The sequence below is a fragment of the Chiloscyllium plagiosum genome, unplaced genomic scaffold, assembly GCF_037043375.1.
Source record: "Chiloscyllium plagiosum isolate Xiang-an unplaced genomic scaffold, Cpla_swu_hap1 HiC_scaffold_7, whole genome shotgun sequence".
Classification (NCBI taxonomy): Eukaryota; Metazoa; Chordata; class Chondrichthyes; order Orectolobiformes; family Hemiscylliidae; genus Chiloscyllium; species Chiloscyllium plagiosum.
This window is the reverse complement of record NW_028270145.1, coordinates 9,005,276-9,025,648: the sequence shown is the minus strand read 5'-3', so window position 1 is coordinate 9,025,648 and position 20,373 is coordinate 9,005,276. Positions and strand designations below refer to the sequence as shown.

Sequence of the window (20,373 nt, the reverse complement as noted above, 5' to 3'; positions counted from 1 at the left end):
CAACACTCAAGAAGATGACATCATCTACGACAAAGCTGCTCCGTTGACTGGTGCCCATCCATCACTTTCAATGTTCATTCACTCCAGACTGATGTACAGTGGCAACCATGTTGTATTCTCTATGAGATACACTGCAGGAAGTCACCCAGGTTCTCCTGACAGCACCTTCTGGACTCATGACATCTACCACCTGGAAGAAGAAAGGTAGCAGATGCATAGGAACCTCATAACCTGAAAGTTCCCCTGCAAGCCCCACAGCATCTTAAGTTGGAACTATTTCACTGTTCCCGGATTATCATTGAGTCAAAGTCCAAGAACTTCCTACGCAGCAACACTTTGGGTGTGCCGAATTGACTGCAGTGGTTCAAGAAAGTGGCTTTCCACTTTTTCATGGAGATCTAGGGATGGAGAAGAAAAACTGTCCCAAGTCAGTGATGCCCACATCCCATGAAAGAATTAGAAAAACTTAAATGTACATTTCAACCGACTAAATGCAAATCAGTGAGGTGGGTCCAAGTTGCAAGAAACCACAAAACTATCTCAAAGAACTGACCTTGGTGGTTACTGAGAAGACAAAATCTCATGGTATTGTGTTAATAGGGAACTAATTGTGTTATAATAACAGGAAAAAGAGAGTTCTCTCATGCCCTGATGTAGCCAGTAACTACTACTTCACTCCACGTTTACTATTCTCAGCTCAAAGCCAGAGGTCCCTGGCTTGTCGAAATAGTGCAGTGGCCATCCATAAGCTCAAGGAAAAGGACAATTATGGACATGAAACTAATGCTGACCTTGCCACTGATGCTAATAGATTTGAAGGAAGAACAGAAAAACAAAAATTAACACCAGGAGCCAAGAATGAAAATGGAAAAGGAAGTTGTCAGTAATATATATTAGCTTTTGATAAGCAGAGTTCAAAATGAACAATCTGTAACAGCAATAACATTGACTTGCGTTTATATTGTATCTTTAACATGGCAAGCTATTGCAAGAGTCTCCATTGTAACAGACAGAATTTGACTCTAAACTCTATGATGAGATATCAGGACAGGTGATGAAAGCTTTAAAAAAGTCCATTTTAATACAGTTGATAGAGATGAGTGTTTCTGTAACAATTGACTCTCATACAAGGAACTTATTTTTTTACAATTCCAGGTACATCTCTACTGTAGAGAAATTTTGCATTAATGTGAAAATTGTTGTTTTTTTTTGCACCAAGATAGACAAGTAGTTTAAATTCCAATGTCTTTACCATTGCTAAGCCATGCACTAAGAGCCACTTAAAAATATCAATGATGTAGATATAATTACACATTAAGTTAGAACTATTTGTCTACAGTTGTCAAACTTTGACTGTCATATTCCACTCCAAGTGGACATTGTAGAATACTGAAAGGATTGACTATGAAAATGTGGTTACCTTTTATGATATTGCTTGATGTAACCAAACTAATGTAGATTATTCTCAAATTTGTTGCAGCTGATCATTGTCTTCATTACGCGTTAATAGGTTTCTGAACTGAAAAATTGTACAACCCTTACAAATGCCCAGAATTGAGATTTTGGTTGTCTTCTTTCACCAAACATGGTTGGTCAAACAAATGTTTGAAACTAAAAATGCTGTTCTTATTGAGAAGTGAAAAACTCTGGTAGTGACTGATGTAAGTTGTAAAATGGTTAATAAGGCAACTTAATAGTGAACAAAACATCATAAACAGCATGGAGTGAATTGTCGAGTTACTGCAAGACTGAAGGCTGTTGGAAGAACTGAAAAGATCGGATGCCAAGCACTGTTACAAGGAATGGGAATTACAGTTTCTTGGCAGTCCAGATCAGTTTCAGGGGAAGTAATTGTCAGATTACTTTGCTCATTATAATGAACCCTATGTTAGCATTTGTTTAAATACTACTCTGGAATTACTCTATTCTTTGGTTTGTGGTGGTGTTTCCTTTAAAGCCCATAATTGGTATTAAGTCCAGTCATGGGGCCTCTTTCTTCAAAGAAGCAAACCCAGAGTAACAGTTGGTGATGAAATTTAACAAAGATTGTCTTGTTTTACTGATTTACAGTGCACTTCAGACTATATTATTTCTTTCAATATTATTTATATCCTGTAGATAAGGATAAAGTTTATGCTCTTGTTAAATGGACTTGAGTAGAATCGCTTCAAATGTAGAAGATTAAGACTTAATATAAAAGTACTGTTTACTATGATTAAAAGATTTGACAGAACAAAAGAAGGAAAACTATTTCTTCTGGGGGTGGAAATCACATTAAGCATTAAAACCTTAAAATTAGAGATAAGCCATCAGAGGTGATTTCAGGAGACACCTACAACACAGTGTATTGAAAATCTTAACTTCCTGTCCAAACGCTGTGGCAGAATACATGTTAGATAGGCAGGAGACTGGGAGATCACAGCAAGCCAGGCAGCATCAGGAGGTGTAGAAGTCGACGTTGTCAGGTGTAACATGCTGAATACATGTTGTCAGGTATAAGCATAAAGAGATCCAGGGCTAGAAACTGGTCTGCTCCATTGGTCTTGGACACAGAAGTTGTGGTTCACAAATTAAGTGTTGCTTCCTCATTTAAATTATGGGAGTGTTCAAGGTTAGTACATGTTCCAGCCAGTCTCCAACTCTTCAAGACAGTCTGGCAAGGGAAGCTATACTGGAGGGCAGAAGACTTATCCCAATTGTTATTGATGCAGATATAAGCCAGGAATATGGAGAGAGAGCTCTCAGCTTGTACTCTAAATTTCAATACTTTGTTATGTATATTGGAGACATTAAGATATAGAGTATTTAGTTTGTCTTGTTGTAATCTTTGTAAAATCTAGTCTTGATTATTGGTATATTCCTAATTTTTATTTCTGGCCTTTCCTACCATTTTCTGTCTCCAATTTCCCATATTGTTATTTTCCCCTCTTACCACGTCTTGACTCTTTGTTACATCATACCTTTGATTCCTTGCCCCTGTTGTTTGATTTAAAACCCTCTCTAATTCCCTAATTGTTCATCTTGGACAAGCACTTGTCTCAGTATGGTTTGGAGGTAGATTGTCCCAACTGTAGAACCTCACTTTTCCCAGTACTGGCTCCAGTGTACCACAAACTGGAACCCATTTCTCCAACATAAGTTTGTACCCTTTACAATTTTAGAGACAAGTGATTTCTTATTTGAAGTATTATCTGACTGCTACATAATGTCACTGCCTGCAGTGTTGATTAAATGCAAAGCTCCCCCATTGGCTTTTATAATTGGCCTCCTTTCTGCTGGACATCCATGAGTTGGCCACTAATGCTTGGTTGAATGAACAATAATTAGATTACCTACGGTGTGGAAATAGGCCCTTTGGCCCAACAAGTTCATACCAAACCTCCAAAGAGTAACCCACCCAGACTTGATTAATGCAACTAACACTGGGCAATTTAGCATGACCAATTCACCTGACCTGCACATCTTTGTGACTGTGGGAGGAAACCGGAGCACCCAGAAGAAATCCACACAGTCACCCAAGTTTGGAATCGAACCTGGGACCCTGGTGCTGTGAGGCTGCAGTGCTAACCACTGAGCGACCGTGCCACCCAATGACAGCAAGTGTGTCACTCCACCAAGTAAAGTGAAATCAAGTCCTGGGAGCCCTTAAAGCTCAATCCAGGTACCATGTACAACTTAGAAATCGTATTAAGATTTCAGTAAGCACTAACTCAAGCCAACAAGTCAAGAGTCAAACCAACAGCAGACCCTTTGGATTATGGTATCAGCTGCATTGTCAGTGAAAAAGGTTGTCCTGATAGCATCCTAAGTGTAATGAGCAGAAAATCTCTTTCTAGACTGTTTTAACACTGGTTTCCACAGTGTATCCCCACAGAGTTTTCCTGTGTCTTTGAGAAGTGCTAGCAACACTTAGCCCTGATTTAGATTCAAAACATCAACCAAGTTTAACGAGCAGTAAATGAACACAGTACCTGTAATATAATGCACACAAAATTTGCTGAATGCAATTTGTTGTCCATAGACAGTGATGGAAACAATTTATTTATGTGTCCAGACCCCACCAATTACACCATCCACAATCAACGTGGGCAGCAAGATTATTGAGAATAAATAGTGCTAACTACTCACTGATACGTTGGGTGCCTGGTAAACTGTACTAATGGGACTGACTCTTCTGGGCCTAATAAACACTGAAGCTTCCCCCCTCCCCAGGATGTGTCCTCAGCCCCCTATTGTACTCCCTGTACACCCACGACTGTGTTGCCAAATTCCAAACGGCACCATCTACAAGTTCGCTGACAACACCATCATATTTGGGCAGATATCTAACAGCGACAAATCAAAAGACAGAAGGGAGATAGATTAGATTACTTACAGTGTGGAAACAGCCCCTTCGGCCCAACAAGTCCACATCGACTCTCCGAAGAGCAACCCACCCAGACCCATTCCCCTACATTTACCCCTTCACCTAACACTACGGGTAATTTAGCATGACCAATTCACCTAACCTGCACATCTTTGGACTTAGAGGGCTTGGTGACATGGTGCAGTGAGAATAACCTCTCTCTCAACATCAGCAAAACTAAAGAACTGATTATTGATGTCAGAAAAAAAGGAGAACATTCCCCCATCTACATCAACGGAGCTGACATTGAGAGGGTGAAGAGCATCAAGTTCCTTGGAGTGATGATAACCGAAAATCTGTCCTGGACTTCCCAAGTAGATGCGACAGTCAAGAAGGCACAACAATGCCTCTTATTCCTCAGGCGACTCAGGAAATTGGGCATGTCCATAGGAAACCTCATCAACCTCAACAGATGCACCATTGAAAGAATACTGTTCAGGTGCATAATGGCCTGGTACAACATCTGCTCTGCCCAGGACTGTAAGAAACTACAGAAGGTGGTGTGCACAGCCCAGACAATCACGGAAGCCAATCTCCCATCTATGGTCTCTATTTACATGTCCCAGTGCCGCAGAAAGAGTGCAAACATCATCAAAGACCCCTCCCAACCCGGTAATGCTCCCCTACATCCTGTTCCGTCAGGCAGAAGATACAGAAGCTTGGACACATGCACCAGCAGGTTCAGGAACAGCATCTTCTCAGTTGTTATTGGACCGATAAATGGATCTCTGGCCTCAAATAATGCTGATCTTGTTAACATTGATCTTGCCTCCTGCACATTCTGTGCAATGTAACCTGTGTGTCTCTGTCTATATCCCTTTGATCTGCACATCCTTGCTTAGTATGATTTGCCTGTACTGCTCGTAAACAAAACTTTTCACTGTACTTCACTACATGTGACAATAAATAAATAAATCCATCAGATTAACAATGGTGGTTCCTGGAATACTCGTCAGGTCAGCAGCATGTGTAAAGAGAAGCAGAGCTAATGTTTCAGATTGATCACCTTTCAATGGAATTGGAAGAAATGAGAGGTTCAAAACTTTTAAAGTGAATACAGAGCCAGAGAAAACGTGCATGAGAGGAAAGAACAAAAGCTAATGTCTATGACAGGTCGAACGCAGCAAAGCTTTACTGTCAATAGTTATCAGGGTCATGTCATATTCCTGTAGAGCTTGAGAAATGAATACTTTGATTCTAAAAGCATTATGTAATATAGATTGTTATGAGCTCACAAGACAACAATCTGGTCTGTACTGTGACTTGATTGAAACTGATGACAAGATGGATGCCAGGCAAAAGTGAGGACTGCAGAAGCTGGAAGCCAGTGTTTAGATCAGAGTGGTGCTGGAAAAGCACAGCAGGTCAGGCAGCATCTGAGGAGCAGGAAAATCGACGTTTCGAGCAAAAGCCCTTCATCAGGAATCCTGATGAAACATCAATTTTCCTGCTCCTCGGATGCTGCCTGACCTGCTGTGCTTTTCCAGCACCACTCTGATCTAAACAAGATGGAAGTCCCCAGGTCATTTTACACATTAACGATCTAGACGAAGGAACTGAGGGCATTGTGACTAATTTTGCAGACGATACATAGATAAGTGGAGGGACAGATAGCATTGAGAAGATGGGAAGGCTGCAAAAGGATTTGAACAGGTTAGGAGAGTGTACAAAGAAGTGAAAGATGGAGTACAGTAAAGATGGAGTGAGGTATGAAGAGGTTTAATAGGAAGAGTACAGCATGGACTGTTTTTTACCAAAAGAGAAAATGCTGGAAAATCTCAGCAGGTCTGGCAGCATCTGTAAAGAGAGAAAAGAGCTGACGTTTCGAGTCTAACTGGCCCTTTGTCAAAGCTATGGACTATTTTTTAAATGGGGAGAAAATTCAGAAGTCTGAAGTGCAGGGAGACTTAGGAGCTCTAGTCCACGATTCTTTCAAGGTAAACTTGCAGGTTGAGCCAGTAGTTCGGAAGGCAAGTGCAATGATGGCATTTAATTTTAGAGGACTTGAATACAAAAGCAGGGATGTACTTCTGAGGCTGTATAATGCTCTGGTCAGGCCACATTTTGAGTATTGTGTGCAGTTTTGGGCCCCATATCTCAGGAGGATGTACTGGCCCTGGAAAGTGTTCAGAGGAGATTTGTGAGAATAGTCCCAGGAATGAAAAGCTTATCATTTGAGGAACATTTGAGGACTCTGGCTCCATACTCAATGGAGTTTAGAAGGATAAAGGGGGAATCTAATTGAAGCATTCAGAATACTGAATAGCCTGGACTGAGTGGATGTTGGGAAGATGTTTCCATTGGTAGGAGAAGCAAGGACCCGAGGGCACAAACTTAGGACAGAGATAAGGAAAAATCTTTTCAGCCAGCAAGTGGTGAATCTATAGAATTCACTTCCACTGAAGGCTGTGGAGGCCAGGTTATTGAGTATATTTAAGGCTGAGATAGATGTGTTCTTGAGTATCAAGGTGATCAAGAGTTATGGGGAGGAGGTGGGAGAATAGGGATGCGAAACTTATCAGCCATGATTGAATGGTGGAGCAGACTCAGTGGGCTGAATGGCCTAATTTCTGTTCCCATGTCTTATTGTTTAATGTCTTATGAGCTCACATGACTGTGGCAAGCCAAGAGGCACATTGGTACATTGTTGCATTTTATCATAAACATCCCCTTGTTCATATAAAAAAGGAATAAAAATCAAATATGAAAAACTAAACTTAAACACCTGGTTCTGTGGGAGCTTGACCCCACCCACTCAGGCTGCTTCTATTGTTCCAATTTAAAACAAAACCCCAAAACCTCACAGTTGTGGACTTTATTGGAATCAAATACACAGGTTGTCGCCTCTGTCTTAAAATCTCTCTTCAAAAAATAAAACCAGGACAAAATATACCTCTTAAAGCCATAGTATCATCACACACAGCCAGATTACATCACAACATCTGACTTTCTAGTCTAAGAGATCTTCATCTTACTCACTCTGCCTTCAGATATTTTTTCAACAATCTGTTGAGAAATGTTATTGTACACATCTGGAGCAAATAGGCTGTGAATTCACATCTTCTGGCCCAATGGTAGAGACATTACCATGGTGCCACAACAGCCCCCAATCTCCGCAATTATTTAGTTAATCTATCGGCAGTTAAGCAAGCAGTCAGTCTGTTATTCAGCTAGTCAACTGTGTGCGTAATGTGATTGCAATTTAAGTATATAGCCCAGATAACTGTTTGCAATGGGTCTGACATCTCACCCATTGGTAACTTCAAAGGAAATGCAGTACTGGATCTGAAAGCTAACTGAATGTTGACTCTCCTCATAAATGCAGCTTCACATTCAGAGAAAGCTCAAACTAAAATTAGATTCTGTGGTGCAACACAGCATTGTTCAGATTGGTGAATCTCCATCTCTTTTCTTTTGAAGATTCAGAGTTTTCAATTGCAAAACATTTTTACAATAATGGATTTTATTCCAGAATCACAGGAGCTGACAACATTAGAATATCCCTCATTAGTTACTGCTTCCTCAGATTATCATGCAGATTATCCAATAGCCAAAATATGTTCCAACAACACAAGGATCATATCATAGAGAATCTTCCAGATTTTTCCTGTATTGCAGATAGCATTGCAATTATTGAGAAAACTAAACATGAGTGCAATACAAACATCCATTAGCTCTTGACAATGGTGAGGAAACATGGTCTTGTTTTCAAGAGTAAATGATGTCAAATTAACATGAGCCAAGTCAACCTCTTCAGATCAATTTCCTCTTCAATTGGTATTAGACCCGATTCTACCAAAATAGGAGACATACAAAAGATTCCACAGGACAAAAGTGACATGCAGAAGTGCCCATATATTCTAAATTTTGTACCCAATTTATCTCGTCTTAGATACACCATATGTCTGGATGGAAGATTGCCAACATATGTTTCCATTTCTCAAAAATACTTTATCTTTCAGCAAATATATTCTTCAATTTTATGATCCCACCATACTTGCCACACTGGAAATATATACGTCCCTGAAAGGCCTCAGAGTACACCTATTGCAGGACGACAAACCTAACATGATTAGTTCTAGTATCCTTTGATAGCTTAGGCAAATCGCACCAACTTAGAAAGGAACATTGCCAGTTTAGTTTTCAAAACATAACAGTGCTAACTTTACCTACTTAACAAGATTTCATTGTTTACACAAGGAAATGGTCTGTGAAAACCTGTCATAATTGAGTGCACCTCCATAACTGCATTGTCTGCTTGTGAAGACCCAAGAATATGATTTTGAATTACAGTACAGACCAGGCTCACAGCTGATAATTTCTGATGCTGTTAGCAGACTTCCAAATTCCACTAAGAACAAAAATACCCTTTCGGTCATAAAAGTGGATATTTTTGTATCCAAGTTTGAGAATATTATCTCATTATTTTGGTCAGAGTAAAGTGGAGCAAATTTGGCAAGAAACATCAGATGAAATCCAGGGGCAACAGCTCAAGAGGGCTATCATCAGTGGATGGCTGATACATATTCAACAGGCCCCTAAGCAAGCACATTCTCTTTTGTCATTCACAGATAAACTAGGAAACTTGCTAGGAATTTAATATTCAAAAGCAAATAAGTGATTACTCCACAAGCTCTATGTCGAGATATGTTTATAAGGACGTACACTGGGGTTGCCTGATCAGCCTCCAGGGCTAATAGGCTCCACTGCTGAACAGGCTCCTTCCACCTCAGCTATGGAACAAGAGGCTGCAAAAAGATGTAGTGGGAAAAAGAGGAAGAAGAAAACTCATGGAGAGCATTTTGTTGGCGCAGATGACATTGCACTGTACATTATTTGGTATATTCTCTGTTTCATTGCACTGCTTTGGCCAGCTATCTCTTTGGATAGACCTGAATGTAAGTGTGCCAGAATGATGCTTAACATCACAGCCACACAGGGTGTACCATGGATCAAAGTCTGTGTTGAGAACCTGCTGCAGCAGCTAGAAGCAAGATGAGCCCAATAGTATACAGTGGAATGGGTCCTGATGACACCATTGGCTCCAACAACATCCTCATCCTTCCCCGGCATCAGTGTCCAACAGTGCTGGTGTGAATGAGTTATCAGTGATGTTTGTGGCAGGGGGTTGGACAACAAGCAGAGGGTCAATGTATTAGGATGGCCAGCGATCAGGACTGGGTCCTGTGCAGTGCGTGGATGTGTGTGTAATGCTGTTTCCTTTTCAAAGGCCTCACACTGGCGATTTTGTAACCCCTCCTTCACACAGTGAGACACTTACCCCACCCACTCTGACCATAGTCGCAGGCATTTTCATTCCCACAGGGTACTTTCCATTTCCAGCATGGTTAAAAGCTGACAGTGAGCACTCTTCAGCCAGTGACTTATAGCCTCCAACTCTGTGTATTAGTGAGCCCTCAGATCACCTTCCTGGTAGCCGTTCCAGTGAACCCCATGGGCTTTGTACCTCCCTAGGTCTCCACATGACCCATCTATATGAGCCTGCATTTGTCCCCCTGTTACCCACTTTTCTCTGGCACTCGAGGTGACTAGATGCCAATATCTGTGGATGAGGGGTGCTTGCAGCTGGTGCCTGTGGATTGTGCCTTGAGATGCTGCTTGGGTCTGAGCAACAGGAAATCCTTCGGAGTAAGTGGTGAGCTGTAGTCACCAGGTACTCACTCTGATTTCCACAGTGAGATTTCTCGACGTCTAGCTTGTTCAGAGTAACTGGTGAGGTTAGAAGCTGAGTAATAATGAGGCAAGTAGCAGCATTAAGAATACATTTGACAAGCTGCCATCCGTTTCAATTGACAATCTCCCCACTGCATAGTGAGCAACTTGACTCACTGCTCAGCAAAAACATAAAAGGTGGAACTAGATGCTTTCAATGCCAAGATGGACCATACTGGACCTCAGGCTGATTCTGCCACAAAGCTCGCTATATCCCACATCGCTTAGACCCTGCACAATTCTGCCCAGAATGTCTGACTAGAACATCTGATGAGAATCAGCTAACCAAACACTTCCGTATCTGATGAGAAGTTATAGAACAATTATGTATGTAAAAGTTAATTATAAGCTATTGAGTTTGCAAGCTAGTCATTAGTTTTCCATATCTTTTGCATATGTATAATCAAAAATTATGCATGGGATATAGTGTTACTGTTCTGAATCTTTTCGTTAACACAAGCTTTCGTCAATTTTTTTGGTTATCATCTATCAGTAAATCCTAAATGAGTGTTTTATACCTGAATCTTCCAGTTCAGCTAAAATAGTGGCATTGCAGAGTGTGGTCATAAGATACTTCTGTGGAGGGAGATTCTGAAACCTCTCCTAGTCCTGCAGCCAACTGATATGCCATTCCTCCCCACATGCCTCAGGTTTATTGATGTTATTCTTACATTTTCCCAGTTTTTTAGTGGAGTTTGGTAAAAACGAGAAAGGTAAGTAACAAACGTGCATTTGAAACAAATCAGGCAACCTCCATTTCCTTACAATCTGACCTAATAGTTAGCAGCTGCATCCAGAATCTTATCACTCAGGGAATACTTTTTCACAAAGGGTGAATGATGGATTGAAAGTGCTTTAGGATCTAACTTTACCGAAAGCGGGCACGAGATAAACGTTTAGCTGAAAGCAACTTCAAACATCTTTCCATTGGATACCTCTCACTGTTCTGACATTAGCTTAAAAACATGAGGTCAGCTATTTTCTGGAGAGGGGGAGATGGCAATGATTCTGCTATTTCCACTTGAGCCTCCACTGAGTTCCTCTTGTGGTTATTTGCTTGTCCCATCACGACTCACATTCTCCTGACATTATATGAGTGAGGTGTCTGATAAATTTTCCCCTTTGCTCACTCCATCAATCCAGCATAGACATAACAGTCAACCACCTCCTCAAATTAAGTGAACTACCCAACAGGATGCAACTCTGCTGCTATTTCAAGAAATAATAATAAAGGGATCATCCAAGAGCAGCAAAAACAAACCTGTTGCTTTAAGAGACTGTTGGGCAGAGAGACATGAGTTGACAGCACAAGGTGACATATTGCTCAAAGGAGATAGAGTCATTATCCCTGAGTAGTTGAGCACAATCGAAGGGCCAATCCTATTTTCTATGTTTGTACAAATGACATTGAAGCATCCCTGTGCAAGCCAACAATGAATTGAGTCAGTGCTTATAGAAAACACCAAGCTAAGAAGGCTAGAGGGGACACTGATGATACATGACAATCCAGCCAGGCCATGGGTGAAGTTAATCGCTTCTCTGTCACAGAAAACAATGAATTGGAGATGCTGGTGTGGGACTGGGGTGTACAAAATTAAAAATCACACAACACCAGGTGAAAGTCCAACAGGTTTATTTGGAAGCACTAGCTTTGAGGCGCTGCTCCTTCATCAGGTAGTTCACCTGATGAAGCAGCACTCCGAAAGCTAGTGCTTCCAAATAAACTTGTTGGACTATAACCTGGTGTTGTGTGATTTTTTAACAGAAAGCAATGATCCTGTCACTGTTGACGACTATTTAGCCTCCAATGAGGTGGACCAGTTGACTCCAGTGATGAGATTGTTGAATGCCTGGATGCACATCACCATTACAGTATTCCCAATATTGTCATGAGTGCAAATGGTCTTTTGGTCATAACTGAAGAATTTAGCTGCTTCATTAATGATTCTAATAATCATCTCCACATTATCCTCAGATTAATGCAAAAGCAGAGGCAGCAATGAAAATCACCAAAGGAATCATAAAGATATAAAACAAATCCAACACGAATGGATACAAAGCAATCCTCGAGTGGAGGAACACACTGAAGAAGGCATAGAAACCATCAATCCAAAGACTAATGTCATGCTACACCCAAACTATCCTTCTTAATGCAAATCCCTATAGTCAGTAGTAACATGAGTGACTGACAAATTCAAGGTGAAATAGCAGGAAGCCAACTTTCGTTTTGACAAGATGACTGAACTGCAATGCCAGAGTAAAGAATTGAAAGCTAATCAGCATACAACTTTTTAATGCTCTCAACGAGAGTCAGTCCAAGTGATAACCTGGCACCAACTTGTAGCAATTTACTGGTGAGATTGTGGTTTTCTGTACATTAGCCCAAGTAACATATACTAAAGAGAGTCATTTCTTCTTGATCTCTGAAGTGTGTTACCAACTAAGTACATACATTAACACGAAATCTCTAACTTGCATCAATATTCTGAGCTATTTGCTTGCTTAGATTATTATTGTCTTGCAAAGATAGTTAATGGAATATTAACAAACTGACTAACTGATTGTCTAATTGCCAATAGGCTAACTGAATGAGCATACAGAGAGTAAGCTAGAGACTTCTTATATTAGAGCATAGCATGCTGGTATGTCATCTAGGGCTTTTAAAGGTATATTGCCTTTCCAAAATCTGTACAATAATGCTTTTTTTTTTCCCATTGAAGAACAGAAAATCTGTTTGGATTATTATTTACAAGGGTACATATTGGTATATTATCTTCATACATCAGGATAATGCTTTGGTGGATATACAGTACAAATCATCTCGTTCTCATACAATTTTCACAACTTTGCTGTATAGCTTGTCACTGTGGTGTGCTGTCTGCCATTATGGGTGAATGTATATCATGCATCATAGAAGTTTGGTTGCTTTCTTACATGATACTTTCAGTGTCAGAGTCCTCATATTCCATGGCAGATGTTTGATCATGTACTAACCAGATGCATTGTCTGTTTTGTCATAGGATTTGACCACTGATTGTGACACTATTGTATGACCTGGGCTTGACACAATACTATAAGATACTTCCAGAACGCTATGATTTTAAACAAAGATCTTGAACTTTGATGCTTTGTCCTGATTCAAGTTGGAATAACTGTGTACATACCCTTTGATTATGCTGTTGCTCTGATTTCTTTCTGACAGTGCCTCACGTGCATGTGGTTGAGTAAGAAGAGTTTGAGAGGGAAGGGCTGCAAGGGTCTATCTTCAAAATGTGAGAGTTTCCAGTGAAGATAAGCCATTGCCTTGAGGAGTAACGCATTTCTCCGCAGCAGTGGGGGAATGTGCTAATGGCTACCCGCAAAACTAAAGAAGAAAGAAGGCATCACGGCCACTGGTTAAAAGAGATGTACAATGAATGACACAGCAAGGTTCAGGATAGAGTTGCATGGGAATGAAGAATGACACTTCCTATCTTGATGGGACATGGATGTCTCAGCATTCCCTATGAAGAAGTTCCGGTGTTCCCCTGTGAGGAGCAGACTTTTCCCCTGGTATAGGGTGAAGAGCACCCACTGTCCAGCTTGCCTCACTCTGCACTCTGTGACGTGTACCAGGAGGATGGGAGGTATTGAGTGATATGAAAATGAGTGGCACAGTTTCTGGTGCTGGTGCAGTTGGGTGAAAGATGGTGAGGCGTTATGTGATAGTGAGGATGCAGTGTAGAATCCATGTCGGATGAACAGTGTGGGAGGATGAGAGCAAGGGAGAGAAAATGTTGCAGGCGACAGTGAGAGTTTTAGAGCATGAGCCTTGGTGGGAGGTGAACACAGGGGCAGAGAGAGGGTGAATGTGAGATGGCAGAGAGAAGAGTGTGGCACTCACCCTGGTGCAGCCGAGAAGGTTACTGAATTTCTTACTGCTCAATCTTCCAGGTTGTGGAGGTGCCAGTGACCAGGCTGGTGGCCTTGGACCAGGTTGCCAGGATCTTGGGGCACGGTCTCCTCCGCTGCTCCTCTGGGAAGAGGGCTCCTCTCCTTTACAACACCCCTCGACTGGGACCTCCCAGTCCCCATCAGACAATCACAGTGACATTTTTCCCTTCTCAGACATTTTCAGGAAAACTCTTGATCGCACAGGACATTTTCCACACCAGCGCTCACCTGGGTGCCCGGAATGCTAGTCTTTCAGGACATTCTAGTGAGTGGCAAGTTGCTCTGGCAACAACATGCGGCAACATAGGGGTCGGCTTGGAAATCATGGGCACCATCGGGGTGGGGGAACGCAGTTAATGAGGTGAGTTTAGTTCAATATCGTAATAAATTGCACTACTCCACATGACATAATTTTCACCAAAACCCTCAACACAACTCGCACTTAAACTCAGTCAAAAAACATACAACCCAGCCCCCTCTTTCTGAAAACTCCAGGTCATTCTGTAAGATCGTTGAAGCAGCACAAAATACTAATTACTGAATTGAAGAAACAGAATGTACACAAATCATTCGGGTTAAAGATAAACTGATAATCACACTTGTACCTGAACCGAGTGTACAGCAAGATCTGCTCACTGTTGAATTATAATTGAACCATAAAGGGTTCTTCTCACCCCACTACCACTTCAGTTTTGCTTTGGAATGGTGGCAGTGGATTGTGAGATTTCGAATCTAATGCTGAAATCACAGATAAGGCAGCCTGGTTGCTGTGTACAAACCATTGAACAAACAATACCAAAAACAGCCTTATTCAAGATTTGATCTGGAACTCCAGCAGCCCTAAAACACTGTGCCACAATTATTCAGGTATCACAGAGCAGAGAGCGTGCATGTTCTTTGTCAAGTGCCCTGAATCTCATTCTTTTGAATAAATACATAATGCTCCAGAAACAGGGGCCTATTGGGGCGCCATTGATTTTCCTGGGATATAGAGGGGACATGGATGTTCCTCTTGGCTCCACAAAAGATATCTTACCTCTGCTGGCAATTCGCTGATTTCTTGTCCCACGCACCGGTGTCTGTTTCTGTTCTTACTGTTAATGTCTCCTTTCCAACTTGCTTCAGCAGAAGAGTCATTGGAGGAGGATGCCCAAGTGTTAAATAACTGAAGGGGGTTCCAGAGAGAGGGGGAGAGCAAGACAGTGGAGGGATTTCAAACCAAGGATAACAATTTTAAAATATGTGTTGCCAGATCAGGACCCAACATGGTTCGATTGAATGAACCTGCTTAATTTTCCCAATGTTCTAGTTGGTGATGACTCTTAGTGAGAAGAGGCTCTTTTTTTTTAAATAAGGTGTAGTTTATTGCTTGATAGCAATCAGGTACAAATCCAATTCATAAGCTAAACATTCTGCGGTGCTAGAAAACTCCCTGAGTTTCAGAGAAGCTTCTACTGCATTTAAGATTTCAGAATGCAATTAAGTTACACCACAATGTATTTTAATATTGTCTGCCTTTAATATATAAGTTTCAGTCGCAAACAAACAGCACCAGTCATTTGCTGCACTTTCTGTAATCTATTACATTGTAAGTTTCTCTAAGGCCTCCATCGTGGAAGCACAGCAGTTTCCAAGGACATTGATGTAATTACTAAACGCTGGAGTTTGATTTTGCTTTACCCCTTTAGCTGTGTTTTCAGTGCAGTTGGCACCCAAAATAGTTTGAGTGTCTCGCCACTGTTACATACACTGCAACGGCAACTGTTACCAGCTTGCAGTTGAGTTAGTTCGTTGCCAACATACTCCCCTCCTTGGCTGTGTCCAAGGCTGTATGTAGCCTACAATAGTAGAGGAAAGTCAGTCATGATTATTATTGAGAGGAGGCTTTCCTTTTAAACAACATGTAGCTTATTACATGCTAACAATCAGGTGCAAATCAAATTCATAAGCTGAACATTGTTACTAAGACCACAACTAAACCTAGGATACAGCTCCATGTTCTTTGAGCTCTTAAGATATCTGCTTTTTGCTATGATCCCAGCTGATGATGCTGTTGGACAGGTCAGATCCCAGAATAAAATTTGGCTTGTTTAGTTAGTTAATGTATTGGTTAGTCACTAGAACATATTTACTTCAGGCTATAGATTTTCCTTAACGACAGAACAGAACATTATTGCAAAAGACAAAATTTTTAAAGTTGCCTAAATATAGAAGGCGGTTAGCAAGATCTAAAGTACACCACAAACAATGTTTCAACATATTTCCTGGCACTTTCCATTGCAGAACCTCAAATCCAGAGGATTTACACCCTAATCTCAACTCTTCAAGATTCTCCTGAACTGGCTCCTTATAGTTTCTATGTTGTGGGATGTGGAGACAATTAACAAGTCCTTTTGAATTATTCAGATATGAACTTTTCACTAATCTGAATCTAAATCTTGTCAGTTTTAATCACCTGAAGGTTTCTAACCAGGCTCTTCTGGAATGATTACAAATTGACCCCTTTTGCTGACATGACCTCTTTATTCTAGAAGAGAAACTGAACTGACTTCTTAACTCAGCATTGGTGTATTCTGAACAATATAAGCTAAACTGTTCTGAACTGGAAAGAAAACTAATGACCTTACACATTACTCTTTTGTCTCATAAACACAACAGTTTAAGCATTATTCAAATAACACAATCAACTAATAAAACCCTTCATGGAAGTAACTAACACCTTGCTGCATCCATTTTGAAATTTGATTTCCAAATACGATATTAATATATATATATACCATATATTCTCGTGTAAAAGTCTTCTTTTTTAGACTACTTTTTAAGATTAAATTTATGGGGTCGACTATTACATGGATACTACTTTTGAGAGGCTGAGGTTCATGTTACAGTCCAAAATACCATAACATTAGCCGAAGCCCAATTGATCTCTAAATGAATAAAGAAAAAAAAACACAACGAGTTACAGTAAGCTGAGCTGCACATAAGGAAGGTTGTCACCTGACTCTAACCTGATGCGTCTTAAACTTTCACACCAAATTGATGTGAATTGTACATCAAAACACATGGTAGCCCAAAAAAAATTCATTTCTCAATCGTAACTTTAATATACAGGATAATACCTGAACTCATAAATGTTGATCTGTTATCTGTGGAGAGCTCAGGTCAACTTTTACACAAGATATATGGAAAATTCCAGATTTTTTGCCAAAACGTAGGGGTCAACTTTGACATGAGATCGACTTTTACACAGGTATATATGGAATATAAATTATACATCTTTCATCGCATTTCACTCCACTCAAGTCTTTATGTGACATCATCAAATTGGATGAAACTTCGTGCAGTCACCAGCATTAACCATTTCAGAAGCATTACCTTACACAACATCTCTCTTTCGAAAGGGTCTTGAATGTCTGAATCCCAAGTTTGGCATCTTGATTTGATTGTGGGCATCTAGGTGACCTTGTTCCATCCTCAAACCAGAATTAGCTGCAAATTGGTTCAGAGATTCTTGAACGGACTGTGGTCCGTTGTCTGACATGATCACATCAGGGATCCTTTACGTAGCAAACATTTCATGCAAGACTTTAGCAACTGCAACAATGTTGCTGTTATATAGCTTGTTCACTTTTGTCAACCATGAAAGAGTCAACAGCTTTAAAGTAAGCTCACCTGTGAAACATAAGATTAGATTAGATTAGATTACATTACAGTGTGGAAACAGGCCCTTCGGCCCAACAAGTCCACACCGACCCGCCGAAGCGAAACCCACCCATACCCCTACATTTACCCGTTACCGAACACTACGGACAATTTAGCATGGCCAATTCACCTGACCTGCACATCTTTGGACTGTGGGAGGAAACCGGAGCACCCGGAGGAAACCCACGCAGACACGGGGAGAACGTGCAAACTCCACACAGTCAGTCGCCTGAGGCGGGAAGTGAACCCGGGTCTCAGGCGCTGTGAGGCAGCAGTGCTAACCACTGTGCCACCGTGCCGCCCACAAGTGGGTCCATTCCTTCCTATTCCCATAGTCTGGTGGTGAAAGTGTAGGTACTCGCAGCTGCCGATGCTCAGGGATGTGAATAGTGTAATTATGAGGTTTTACATCTCCACTGAGATCCCTGGCTAACACACTGATGACCAAGTGTGGGCCCTATGTTCGCTGGTCCCCAGGTGTCCCTGGTGTATCCTGTCTATCTTGCTGCAGTAAAGTTGGAACACCCAGCCTCTCATTAAACACCAGCAAATTATTTACCATTGTGAAATTATACTAATGCTCAAAATATATATCCTTATGGTCAACCCTTTGAGACTTTGGTCAGGCAGTAATTAGCAAAACAGTCTCGGTCTTTCTTTTATTCCTGTTGTACTTCACTTAACCTGTTGTGGCTTATTGGTCTGCGTATATGACAATCTGCATACCGTCACTCTGGTGTGTTAACCTACCAATGTCTGTGGCTTCCCTTACACATATCCATTCTCATATTAAAACCCCATAAGGCAAACCTGAAATCTTTGCATCTGTGGAAGCTCAGGGAGGCCAGTGGTTTATGGTTTGACTGCTTGAGAACTTTCAGGCCAAGGGTGTAGTCTGAAAATCTATTGCATGCACATTTAACCAAAAAATTCTCTCTTTAACTGTATTGCGAACCTCAATGTAAAACAAATATTGTCACCATAGATCCATGGCAGATGCCATCTCCCTGGCCCTAACGCATCCCTGAATAACAAAGACACATATATCAGACTCTTATTTATTGACTGGAGCTCTGCCTTCAATTGCAACAAAATTCATCACCAAACTCCAAGATCTAGTCTCTGCACGCCCCTCTGCAACTAGATCCTCAACTGCAGACCGCAATCAGTAAGAATCAGCAACACCTACTCGACAATAATCCTCAACATTGGTGCTCCGCTGCTCAGTCTCTTATTGTACTCCTTACACACTCACAATGGTGTCGCCAAATTCAGCTCTAACTCAATTTACAAACTTACAGATGGCACCACCGTAATTGGTCCGATCTCAAGTAATGATGAGACACAGTACAGGAAAGAGATAGGGAGTTTAATAGCATGGTGTAAAGACAATAATCTCTCCTTCAGTGTCAGCAAAATGTAGGAACTGGTCATCGACTTCAGCAAGTGGAGTGGAAGACAAGCCCCTGTTTGTATCAATGGTGCTGAGGTGGCGGTGATCGAGAGCTTCAAGTTCCTAGGAGTAAATATCACCAACAACCTGTCCTGGTCCATCCATGTCAATGCTACAGCCATGAAAGCACACCAATGCCTCTTCTTCCTTTGAAAGCTAAGGAAATTCGACATGTCTTCCATGACTCTTACCAATTCTTATAGATGCACCTCAGAAAGCTTCCTGTCCGGATACATCACAGCTTGGCATGGCAACTGCTCTGCCCAAGATTGTAAGAAATGACAGGGAGTTGTGAACACAGCCCAGTCCATCGCACAAACTAGCCTTCCTTCCACTGACTCCATCTATACTTCCTGCTGCCTTGGGAAAGCAGCCAACTCTCTTCCACTCTCTTCCATCGGACTGCAAGTACAAAAGTTTGAAAACACTTACCAACAGATTTAAGGACAGCTTCTTCCCTGCTGTTATCAGACTTATGAATAGATTATATATTAGAGTTGACCTCTCTCTGCACCTTCTCTGTAGCTGTAACACCAAATTCTGCATTCTGTTCTATTACCCTGATGTACTTCTGTTAAGTGTGTGTTGCTGGAAAAGCACAGCAGGTCAGGCAGCATCTGAGGAGCAGGAGAATCGACATTTCGGGCATAAGCCCTTCATGAACCCTGAGGTACTTATGTAAGGTATGATTTGTCTGGTTAGCACTCAAAACAATACTTTTCACTGTATCTTGGTACTTGGAACAATAATAAATCAAATCAAACCAAAATAAGAATTCCTTGAAGCTTAATGCACCAGGTTCCAAACTCTATACAGTTGTTCCTGAAAAAGTACAAGTCCTATGTCTTTTTTCTGAAGCATCTGTCCATAAGGTAGTTGAAAGGATAAATTATAGAGAGCCAGGACATCTGTAGATGTCGGCATGTCTTTGGTATTTTGGAAAGCCTTCTCCTGGTCTGAGTTCCAACACCATCCTGGCTTTTACTTGAGGAGTGACTTAAAGACAATTGCCAATCTTTGAAAGCAAAAACTTCAACTGGTTTACTATGCCTGGAAATAATGACAAGTCATGAAACGATTCCAGGATGTGATACCAGCTTTCATTTTCTGTAGGTCTGGCATTCTACCCCCTTGTGAACTAAAAGTC

The 20,373-nt window shown here is 41.1% G+C and overlaps 1 protein-coding gene across 1 annotated transcript; it reads left to right on the top strand.

The window, feature by feature from the left end:
• The first annotated feature begins 1,780 nt into the window (after positions 1 to 1,780).
• Positions 1,781 to 14,428, top strand: LOC148149549 (uncharacterized). Its single transcript, XM_087988642.1, has 5 exons — positions 1,781 to 1,792; positions 4,292 to 4,357; positions 4,525 to 5,017; positions 11,904 to 12,010; positions 14,072 to 14,428. Exons 1-5 carry the CDS (start codon positions 1,781 to 1,783, stop codon positions 14,426 to 14,428), a joined length of 1,035 nt encoding a protein of 344 aa, XP_087844768.1.
• Positions 14,429 to 20,373: the final 5,945 nt, after the last annotated feature.

What these genes read in the sequence shown, in the direction of transcription:
- LOC148149549 (XM_087988642.1), top strand. An exon ending in AATCAAAAGACAGAAGGGAG is followed by an intron (nt 4,358 to 4,524) that starts ATAGATTAGATT and finishes ACATCTTTGGAC; the next exon opens with TTAGAGGGCTTGGTGACATG. An exon ending in CAAAGACCCCTCCCAACCCG is followed by an intron (nt 5,018 to 11,903) that starts GTAATGCTCCCC and finishes ATTTTTTAACAG; the next exon opens with AAAGCAATGATCCTGTCACT.